This window comes from Orbicella faveolata, unplaced genomic scaffold, assembly GCF_042242905.1.
Source record: "Orbicella faveolata isolate gen_17 unplaced genomic scaffold, um_ofav_v1 contig_36, whole genome shotgun sequence".
Taxonomy (NCBI): domain Eukaryota; kingdom Metazoa; phylum Cnidaria; class Anthozoa; order Scleractinia; family Merulinidae; genus Orbicella; species Orbicella faveolata.
The window spans coordinates 6,150,001-6,161,509 of record NW_028301565.1 but is presented as its reverse complement, the minus strand read 5'-3'; the positions used below and the strand labels follow the sequence as shown (position 1 = coordinate 6,161,509).

Sequence of the window (11,509 nt, the reverse complement as noted above, 5' to 3'; positions counted from 1 at the left end):
ACATATTTCTTACAGGCCCCCTTTTTTTCATTTACATGGTTTTTATATGTTTCTTACAGGCCCCCTTTTTTCATTGACATGATTTTTACATGTTTCTTACAGGCCCCCTTTTTTCATTTACATGGTTTTTACATGTTTCTTACAGGCCCCCTTTTTTCATTTACATGGTTTTTACATGTTTCTTACAGGCCCCCTTTTTTCATTTACATGGTTTTTACAGGGTTACAAACATAACATTTCCAGACTTTTTACAGCATTCGCTTGAATTATTTACACGTTTCTTACATGGTTTAGCAAAGCAATTTACATGTTTTATACAAAGGCAGATACTGTAAAAGTGCGTAAAATATTTTACAGGTTTTTACATGTTCTTCAAATGATCATTGTCGACAAAGACAATGTAAATCACTATTTACACAACATTTACATGCTGTACTAAAAGCTGTAAATTTCCTGTAAATTTATTTTACAAAACCCTAACATGTAAATTGTAATTTACAAAGAATGTAAATCAATATTTACATGCTGTAAATTAAAATTGACATGTCCATGTAAATTTTCAACTTTTCCAGTGAGAGCTGTGCAATGTATGGCCCATCTCTTCTAAATAACGACGTGGCAACATCCTCAACTTTAATACACTCTTCCGGGACGGCCGTTCTAGGAGGGTACACAAGGCATTGTGGAAGATCATTTCCTAGCGGGTTTCCAACACAGATTCCATAAACTCGTTGGACGTTGTTTTCAGTCCGCTTCCTCTTTCTTTCATTTGACTTTCTGCGGTTTTCTTTTTTCCTTCTCCTTTTGTTGATGTGCTGTTTGAGTGTGCCCTTGAATATGCTGTTATAATTGCTCTTCTTATTTTCTAGTGCTTCCATGTCCAACGTGACCTTCGTCAACTTAGCTTCTATACATTTGATCTGTTTTACATTAAAACTGTGGGCAAATTCTTCGCCCTGCTTTAAAGCAAGCCCATTGGACTGAAAGAGTGTGGAATCGTGTTCCTTTACATCTTTCAATATGACATTCAACTTTTCCACAATTGCTCTGAGCTCTTTGATGGAAAAGTTCAGTTTTCTTCCATCACTGGGCTTCAACTGGTACCCTGGCACGGAAAACTCACCCGCCCTTTCTGAACAGCCATCCGCACTTAGGAAGATTGCTTCTTTTGCTTGTAAGATGTCAAACTGCCGGGATCATTCAGCTGTAAACCTTTTCTTAAACGACTCGTCGCTTTCGCCATTATTGCGCATTTTGGAATTTTGCGCATTTAAAAAGCAGCAAGAGTGAGAAAGTAAAGGCAATTGTAAGACATTCATGCTTGCAGCAGAAGAGGCCTCTCAGAGCTGGCCAACCAACACTGAGAAATGCCAGGACATTGACATAAAATGACAACAGGGCAAGTGCTGACAGCAGTGAAACGGATGAAAGTGACAATGATGAGTATGACAGTGACGCCATTGACTCTGGGGGAGAAGAGGACTCAAATGACGTCATTCTTGCATTCATCAATTCAGATGAGGAAGATGCCAATGAGAGGCCAAATGCCACACGCTCAGGGCGAGCCATAACTAGGAGATCCGAAATTGACTTCTCTTTCTTTTGATTTGTTTTTTAAACAACAGCTCTCTGTCGTATAGGGATTGTAAATATTGTCTTCATAGTGAGCACAATAACGTGAAGTAGGGGGATAATAGAGAAATATTAAAAAAGTTGAAATCTAAATGTTGTTTGTTCAATTTTGTTTTTTGGGGGGGTCATCCCAAAAAATGAAAGCTATAAAGGGGGGGCCATGTGAAAAAATTGGTAAGCTGAGGGGGGTCATGCGATTTTTAAATGGTGCTTCCCAAATCCCACCAGCCCCCCCTCCCTCATAAAAAATGAACGGTCCCTAAGAGCTTGCAAATATTTGTGTTCGGAAAAATATCGCAGTGCTTCACATGAAACCCGCAAACTTGGGCCTGATTGTCTCAGAACGCAAGAGAACCAAGATAATGAACAAAAACCCACACTACGGTACGCCACACCACGCCAGAGAAATTTGAAAACGCGTCAATCAGCGGTCTTTTAAGAAAAACTCGGGCAGGTAAATCACACGATTTTCGCGACGTCGTTTTCCAAAAGCTCCGGTAAACTTCAAAACGTTTTCCTTCCACGCTAAATCGCAATGTTTGCCTTTTCTCCAGTTTGAAGAACGTTTTCGAAAAGCTCCGTTTTCGTGACGGATTAGTGCAGACGGTAGGCCTAACCGTAGAAATAAAGCTGCGTTTTCAAATTCTCCGACGTAGTGTGGAGAAGCTAGGTTCAAATAAATTGCAGGAGTCAATGAGCGAAGAAACGTCGAATCCACCGGGCCAAGCAATAAATAAACCCCATGGTCGTTTATCGTTAAAATACCACATTTGTAGTTTCTTTTGGCTTCTGAATTTAATGTAGTTAAACCACTAAACTAACTGAATTCCAAGTAAAAGGAATGCGAACTCCACGAATTGAAAATTGAAACTGGACACATATTGGTCACCAGGTAAGACGGGCGTTGGCTTTTCCTTGCCACAGGTTATTGCCTCCGTAATGCGTTCCTCTAGAAGTCAACCAAAAATCAGTGAGAGTGACTTTTGCCTGACCCTCTCTTCAGTATCACAAACTATTACTCACACCATTTATTTTCGATGTAGAACACTACCTTCAAGTTAAAGGAAGCCTTGAAATTTGAATGTATATGTTATTCTATCTTTGTTTTCTATCTGCAAAAATAAGTACAAAACCGTAACTGGCTTAGACCCTGCCTGTAACAATGGAGGGTTCATACAGCAACCCCAACATCACGTTAAAAATCGAGGCTTCTCGTTTGTTACTTTGTAAATAGTAAACTTGTCAAAACTACACTATTATACTATGCAACTGTATTATTTTTCCATGTGAACTTGTCAAAAATCGTACTATAAGGGGATGGTAAAAAACTACGTCCCAACGAGCCGCTTTCTTTTAGCTGAAAAGTGTTCAGTTGAAGAATTCAATACGGTATTTCTAAGACACAAAAACTACTGTATAGTCAGGGTTAGGAAATAGGACAGAATTATCGTCCAAAGATGTTTCTGTTTTTGCGCCGTAACATATTACGAGCGATAATAAATAATAATTTTCATCCTTTCGTTTCTTCCTCCTTTATTACGCGTGAATTCGAAGACGTCACGGGATCAACTCACAGTTGTTTCAAATTCTCGATAATTATTCTGCTTGAACAGAAAAAGGTACTTGATAAAACAAAAACAAACAATAAAAGTATGTCCCGTATATCCAGTGCACTACAAAAAGAAGATGAAAAAAGAAAGTCAACGACCCTAAGAACTACTTGGTGAAGATATCAAACTTAGTAGATTTTCAAGATGATACACCATTAACTGCAGCTACCTGTTACCTGGATCTGAAATGTTGACATTTCATATAGATACGGTAAACCTTACCCAAGTCAAGAGCGCTTTTTCGAGAACTGAAAAAAACTTCTGAGGTGGTCTACAGAACTGAACTCCAGGAAAAATTAGATCCAACGCCCCTTTTTTGCCCAATATCAAGAGGATGATAGCAAGAGCCATGCCTATGTCAAGCTGTGACACCGACTTCCTGCTCCGCTGACACCGGCATAGTCTCTGCTTTCACATCAACTTTGGATTCATCAATAGCGGCTGTTTCTCCCGTAGTATTAACTGGAGAATTGTTTGATTCTGGTTTTAACTCACAATTCACTTTCTCTTCCTGTGGTACAGAAATATCTGAATTTTGTACTATGCCGGATTCATCACTGCCGGCCTCAAGGACAGCAGTCTTGTCTTCAGACAATGTTTCATCAGTAGCGACATTAAGCTTTGCCATAAGTTCTTCTAGTTTCTTTGCCTTTCTCAGTTCGTTTTCTCTGATTATCGTATAAAGGTGTTCTGTGAGCAGATCCTTCTTTTCTGTTTTCTTGTGTAAATCCATCTTTGCCTCAACAAATTCTTTTTCAGCTCTTTCGTACCTTTTTCTGCAAACAAAATTATGGCAGCATTGAGAACCTACATTTAAAAGGTAAGATGTACAGAGCTTATCCAGGTTTCTGTGCCATGAATTAACTTTCCCCTGGATTGCATGCTTGTCAATCGCTGGTTCCCTGGACAGTTTGCCAGTACACATGTATACTCCTGGGTCGAGAGGGATACATTGGAAGTATTTTGCCAAAGAACACACCATATTGAACCTGGCCAGCACTTAATGAACCACTTATTCCAGATTCTCCTTAAATATATTATACTTACTGTGCATTGAGGTATTCCCTGCTGCTCTCTTCTATCTTGTCTCTTAGAATTGCCACGTCAGCAGAGAGCAGGCTGTCCAGGTGGCTCAACTCTTTTTGAACTAGAGAAAGAGTGTGTGCTTCTGCCTGGGTTCTCTTGTATCTAAAGTTGGGAAAGTTGTGAGTAATTAGTACAAGATCCTAGAGCAGTAGATATAGCTAGCGTTTGTGGCATTTCAGGTGTAAAAGTATGGAATTGCCTAATAAAAGGGTTCCCAAATCTCCATGGTAACAGTGGGTAAAATCAGGGAGGAGGTGGTTGTATGTACAGGATGTTACGTAAGATTTCAGCCAGTGAAGTTCCTACTTGTAGCACACATGACTGTCACACAATACCAAGTACTTTCAACATTTGGAAATCAAGCAGTAATAACCTAATCTACCGGTAGATTATAAGTGCGTGAAGACCTTGAAAAGTTGAATTGTATGTTGAATCAAATCCAGGATTATAAATAAATTGATAAATAAAATATTGCACACACCCATCTCTGCTTTACATTTTTGCACACATTCTTCTAATCCTTCCCATGCATCACCTTATCTAAAGCAATACTAATACCTTTGCTTTATGGTTTCTTGAAGAGCTGCTTTCTTCCTTTTATTTTCTTGTTCTATCTGCTTTTGTTTTTCTTGCATCTTCTCCAATGCTGACAATTCTATTGCTTGTATTCTATAAAATAATCACACAAGCTCCTATGAGGGTACTATTCATATGTTTAGGAAACATACCTATCAGTATCAAAATCATTGAGTTGTTTTTCATACATTTTCCATGCAACTTTAGGAGAATTATGTTTCCTGTTGGTATGTTTCCACACTTTTATCAATTAAATTGACCAGGTAAAGAGTTTACACCTGGAAATACTTAAAGCATTTATATGGGATAAATAATGATTTCTTCTGAGGTACAGGAAACAAACTCAAAAAAGCTTTCGAAAATTCACTCCATTTTACCTCTCGTGTTGCTGTTGGGATACAGAAAATCGTTTTTTGTGCATTATAAATCAATCTCCATGTTCGAGTGTATTTTATTTATTTTATTAAAGTGCGTTTTATTCAAATGTACTTTTATATAATTCGCAAGCTATAAATAACCTGAAAGTATCTCATTCAAAACGGATGTGTGATTTTAGTTTACATGTCGCCAGGATACCAGATTATGTCTGTGTGGAATGCAAAATTTAATTCTATGCACAAAAACCGTGAATGTAACGTATATAACAGAAATAAAATATCTATCTTTTGGTATAAAAATTTAACAAATGCTAACCCCAAAGGTTCTTACTTGTCACTCTCGTCGATTATTTCCGGTAGATCGCTTTTTGGCTCTTTCTCACTATCGGCCAACTGCAAAGCGTGTTCACGATCACCATCATCTTTCTTCTTTATGGGCCTTGTTTTTGGCGGAGCTTCTTCAGACATTGTAATTTCTTCCATGGTCTTCTTAATGCTTTTTCCTCGTCTTTCGCATTCTGGAGAGGAATTTTCCTGCTCTTCCTCTCTTGAATCAAGTCGTGCAGTTGAACGGCCATGGCCAACGTTGTTTGTACTAGCACGTGAATTTCGTTGCCCTGTAGGAGTACGATCTCTCAGCCCTTGGTCTTCATCTCCTTCTTGTTTATCCGATTCTTTCAGCTCTGTGGAAGGGGCTCTAGTTCGTATTTTTTCCCGGGGTCGCTGTCTTTTAGGAATGTTTATGGCTGCTTTTTTGCGGCTTCCCGAGATTTTCCCTTCTGCATCGACGTCTTCACTCGAATTTTGTCTTAAGCGACAAAGCTCTTCGTCGGTGAATCCAGCCCAAGACGACATGAAGAGATAATGAGATATTAGCGCTCCATGTATTTCTCCTAAAGGATTTTACGACTTAAGGCTAAATTCACTGCAGTATTGAATGGAATGAAATTCTCCAGACTCCAGACTCTGCCGCCATATTGAAAACAGAGATGTTCCTATTCTCAGTCTCCATAGGTAAGACACACAACGGAGAGACTAAGTACCAGCCATAAGAAAATGACGGGGAAAAGTGGTTCTGCAGGTGATCTCGTGGGAAAAGTTCTCCAGGGAACTTGTGGATGGTCGGATTCATCCATTGTCAAGTGTGGAAGGTTCTATCCAGGCTCTGTGAAGACAACAGAGGATCGTTTGCTGCATTATTCGAGGGTCTTTCCTTGCGTGGAGTGCGACACGAGCAACTATGCGATTCCCAGCCCGGCTGTTGTGGAAAAATGGCTCAAGTGTGTTCCTGCTGGTTTCAAGTTCCATTTCAAAGCTTTTGGATTCTTTACAAGAAAAGTAAGACTTAATTAACAACAATTATTCTGGAGTAAATCTAATTAGAAACGAAATTGGACAGGATTAATGCGCGACATTCTTATATGGACAGTCCACTAAATGAAGTAATGAACCATCTATTACTTCATTTATGTCCACACACACCCCCGTTTCTATTGAGATTTTAAATTAACAAATAGCGCTTTAACAAAATAAAATTAAAGATAATGTAACCACATATCGCCCTGGAAAATTTGAGGCTTTGCCAGGAAACACATTCCAAAGCTAATTTTGAAGAAAATGCTCCATCAGATTTTGTTAAAATGCCATAAACATCCTTTCTCCTCTCCCACAGATATCCAAGACTCACCATGGGGGTACGGGTGGAGTTTTGATGTTGATGAAAATACTCCTTCACATTTTGGTAAAATGTCATAAACACCCCTCCTCCTCTCCCACAGATATCCAAGACTCACTCACTATGGAGTATGGGTGGAGTTTGCGTACTGCAACTCTGATCATGGCATGAGTATATTTTCTTTGCGGACCCTCTCTGCATAATTTCCTGTCCTGTGTGAAAATTCAACAAGGCACTTTGGGATAAGGCATGAAGGGATGTTTTTTAATTAGTTATTATCCATAATATCAACATTTGATATGGACATTTTAGATTGAAGACTCTAACAGTTGTCTACTGTACTTTGATAACTTCAATAAACATCAGTAATTATTACCAATTATATTAATACCAGTAACTGGTATATCAATTTACTGTGTTATGTCTGACCCATAAAGTGAACTTATTCTCTGGTCATGTGAAAGTTTAAACAAATTTCAAAACTATTTCAGTAAAAAATAGTTTAGAGTTTTTGTACTTGCTCATACGCATTCCTTATATTACCAAGGAGTTCTAACTTCCTATGAAAACCCAACGGGGGCTTCTGTGAATATGGCGTCATATCACTGATGCTTATTTAACTGTTTGATATTTTAGTCAATCTCTCTATCAGCACTACCACATGTTGTTAGAGACGAGCTGCCCGCAAGCATCCTAAATGGACAAACATCAATCACATGGGAGGAACTGACAGAAGTGCAAAAACAGAAACTCTGGGACAGATATAATTCTGCACTTCTCCCAGCTTATCAGAAGAACAAGTTGGGAGTTGTGGTTTTCCAGGTAGAACCTTAACAGTGTTTATGAAGTAAGCCAAGAGGTCCATTATCCTTCCTTGGTATTACGTTTCTCCTATATTTGAAACTTAACTGATAATTAACCACTAATATGCATCTTTTACATATTATATCAGCTAAGCCCAACACCTTGTTTGTTTTTTTAACAGATGAAAAATGTTACTATTATGCAAAATTTGTCTTTTTTTCTGTCCAACATCATTATCTATTCTCATGCTAGCAAGTACATAAGGCTGTATTTCAAGCCTCAGGTTGTGAAACATTCACCTTGTTGGCTGGTATTCAGGACCAGTCACATCTAAAAAATATATACATTTCATTGAATGTAAGATTCTAAAAAAAGCTTTGAAATAAGATACAGAGAAGACACCAAATAAAAAAAATATTATAAAAATAAAATGTATTTTCTGAAAGTGAAAAAACTGTTGTTTTTTGAATGGAAAATGTTTGTAATTTGATTTTGACTGATTGCCTTGTTGATAACAACAGTTTGTATATGTTTCTTTAGTTCCACCTAGGTTTTCACCCCACTGATGTGAACAAGAAGCACATAATAGAATGTAGGAAATTTCTTGATGTCCGTTATCCTATGGCTGTAGAGTTTCGCTCCCGAGTTTGGTTTTCAGCAGAAAACCTGCCTGTGTCCTTAGACTGGCTGAAACAGCATAATATCGGTGGGTATACCCTTTTACACCCCTGCGAGGAGAGAGGAACTGTGAGAGAAAAGTGTCTTGTCTGATAGCAATACATTACAAAGAACTTGAACCAGCTTGAAAACCTAGGGGTGCAGTTTTGGGTGCATGTACGGTAATGGCATGATTTTGCCTTACATTTTTTGTCATTTTGGGGTTTTAAGAGAGTTCTGGGAGTATTAGTCATCAGTTCTCTCTATGTGATGTGACCTGGCTCCTTTGATTTAAATCTAGTGTTATTAGGGTAAATAGGATGTAAGAAAGTAGCACGTCATGGTCAGGAATTGTATTGTGTTTGTAAATACCCAATCCCCAACCCACAACTTAATTGAGCTGCAACAAAAGTAGATCTATATCATGGTAATTTTGTTACACTATTTCTTACACTGTAACTTGACTGATGATTCCCTGAAACGTTACAAATAGGAGACATTTAGCAATACAATTGAAAGAAATTTAAGTGTTATGGCATCTGTTTAAAACTTCTATAATGGTGGCAGGATCTAGGGAAAACTCGTAGGAAAATCCCTAAGAGGTACCAAGATCCTGTTGTGTGGGTGTGGCTTGAAATTTTTTCACTCCCAAGAGGCAGCAATTCTAAAACAAGACCATATCTCCTGTCATTTTTTTTTCAGCTCAGTACCCCAAAAGGTAGCACAAAAGCCCCTGCAGAGGACCTTTTGAGGCTGAATGCCCTAAGAGGTACCAAACTCCTCCTCCTCCCTTCCCCCCCCCCCCCCCCCGGAAAAACCATTTGGAAAGGGGAAAAAATATGTATGGAGAATTCTACTCTTGATATAAATAAAACCTATCGATTGTTAATAAAAGTCACAGAAGACTTGCTTCACCTTGTGGGAAAGCCACAAATGAATCAGCTGTAGAACTTACAAAATCTATAAGATTCATAGTCTCACATTGGTAATGCAAATCCCAAGGTGTGGGTAACAACATGTATTTTATTGTTGTTTTATAAAGGTCTGGTGGTTGCTGATGAACTACAAAGTGAATTGTATGTTGACAAGAGTAACTCTGCAGACCATCAAAAGGTACTGTCTGTTATTAACTAGTTATCAAGCAATAAAAATCAGATACATGTACAGTTGATCTTTGATACCTGTGAACGCCCAAAAAGTGCAAGGAGCCAAGTGTTTAGGGTGAAGGATTTGAAATCCACAGGTGGTAGGTTTGTATTCTGTCTAGTTGGAGTTGCTTTACAGTAGACTCAAGCTCAACTGCCTGGCCATATTGATAAGAATCAAATGGCATACCCGTTTCCATTTTGGATCTTCAACTTTTGTTACTTAGGCTGAAGCATTTACAGGTGTGTATGGGCGGTGTCAGCCAGTGAACAATGCAGTTTGTATTTTTGTTAGTTTTTTTTAATCCTGATTAAATTGACTACTGGCCTGTGATGCACAGAACATGTCTGTATTAGCAATTAGTGGCATTATCCTTTACATGTATATACTACACACAGTTTTAAGGTTATTTGCCTAAAGTGGATGGTTTTAGAAACAACCACTTTATTGTGAAGGTGAATTAATCAACTTGACACGAGCGTGGGACAAAGAAAAATTCTGAGTCCCACGCTCATGTCAAGTTGATTAATTCACCTTCACATTTCATTACCGAGCTTAAAATTCACCATCTTTATTAACTTGTCACTACTCATGATGAATTCGATAGCGTTGATCCTAGTAGTATGCAGGACACCTATCATATATGAACTCATTTAAATGACCTTGCTCTCCATGAGTTCTCGTAGCTCAGTGGATAGAGCGCCCGCCCGGTGTTCGGGAGGTCATGGGTTCGATTCCTGTCGGGGACTCAGAATTTTTCTTTGTCCCACGCTCGTGTCAAGTTGATTAATTCACCTTCACATTTCATTACCGAGCTTAAAATTCACCATCTTTATTAACTTATCACTACTCATGATGAATTCGATAGGGTTGATCCTAGCAATATGCAGGACACCTATCATATATGAACTCAGTTAAATGACCTTGCTCTCCATGAGTTCTCGTAGCTCAGTGGATAGAGCGCCCGCCCGGTGTTCGGGAGGTCATGGGTTCGATTCCTGTTGGGGACTCAGAATGTTTCTTTGTCCCACGCTCGTGTCAAGTTGATTAATTCACCTTCACATTTCATTACCGAGCTTAAAATTCACCATCTTTATTAACTTATAACCACTTTATTGTTTCAACATTGAACAGCCAATTTTAACCAGTTTCCTTAAGCAAGGAATGTTTTACATAACACTTTTCTTGTCAGTAGACTTGTGAACAAGCTTGCAGTTTGAGGTTTGTTCCTTTTGCAGGATTCAGGTGGTGGTGGAACAGTACCGATTGTCATGGTGCTTGGGTCATGTGACTTTGCTTATATCCGTGTGCATCGAAGAATTGGCAAACATCGTGTTTTGGGTGAACAGGAGATAAAGAGGTATATAAATCATGTTATTGTATGTTCGGTTGAGATCAGAAGGATCAATTTGGCTTTTAAATTTCCTTCACTTTCATTTTCTCTTTCATTGATCAGACTTACAAATTATTTGTTTTTCAAACCCAAATATAGCTCATAGTCAGTAAACAAACTACATTTGACTTCAGCTTATTTCATGCTATAAACCCGATATCATAATTAGCTTGTCTTGACAGGTGAGGTGAATAACATCCATTTTGCATGGTGTCAAAAAAAATGCATGAAGGCAGGGAAAGAGCCAACAAGCGACTGTTTTTCTTTTCTTTTTTTTTTTTCCTTCCATAGTTGGGGAGAACGTTTACGTTCGTCTGAATTACAGAGTTCAATAAGAGGACCAATCTATTTTATGTGGGGAACAGATCATGAGGACCAGGTAGGAAATAACCAGCGATCCAATATGGCCTGCTGATTTTTCCACGCTCAAATTCTGTACCCTCTGTGAGTAAAGACGAGTGAGGGAGAAAGTTAGTGGACGAGAGAAACGCAATCTATGTTCCTATATCCCCTCTAAAATACACACCCATACCCCTTTCTCGAATACCTAGTT

At 38.6% G+C, this 11,509-nt stretch overlaps 2 protein-coding genes across 2 annotated transcripts in view; one reads left to right on the top strand and one right to left on the bottom strand.

Annotated features, from left to right (window-relative positions):
* Window positions 1-802: 802 nt before the first annotated feature.
* Window positions 803-6,136, bottom strand: LOC110050753 (uncharacterized). The gene is made up of 4 exons (XM_020756698.2): window positions 5,613-6,136; window positions 4,887-4,997; window positions 4,290-4,430; window positions 803-4,018 (listed from the first exon to the last, which is right to left on the bottom strand). Exons 1-4 carry the CDS (start codon window positions 6,134-6,136, stop codon window positions 3,601-3,603), a joined length of 1,194 nt encoding a protein of 397 aa, XP_020612357.1. The 3' UTR covers window positions 803-3,600.
* Window positions 6,137-6,270: 134 nt separating this feature from the next.
* The window catches only part of LOC110050751 (uncharacterized), a 6,878-nt gene continuing 1,639 nt past the window's right edge, over window positions 6,271-11,509 (top strand). The window contains exons 1-6 of the mRNA XM_020756696.2: window positions 6,271-6,619; window positions 7,593-7,778; window positions 8,301-8,466; window positions 9,460-9,530; window positions 10,802-10,923; window positions 11,248-11,335. Coding sequence (XP_020612355.2) covers window positions 6,338-6,619; window positions 7,593-7,778; window positions 8,301-8,466; window positions 9,460-9,530; window positions 10,802-10,923; window positions 11,248-11,335 — 915 coding nt within the window. The 5' untranslated portion in view covers window positions 6,271-6,337. The remainder of the gene's footprint in view (window positions 6,620-7,592; window positions 7,779-8,300; window positions 8,467-9,459; window positions 9,531-10,801; window positions 10,924-11,247; window positions 11,336-11,509) is intronic.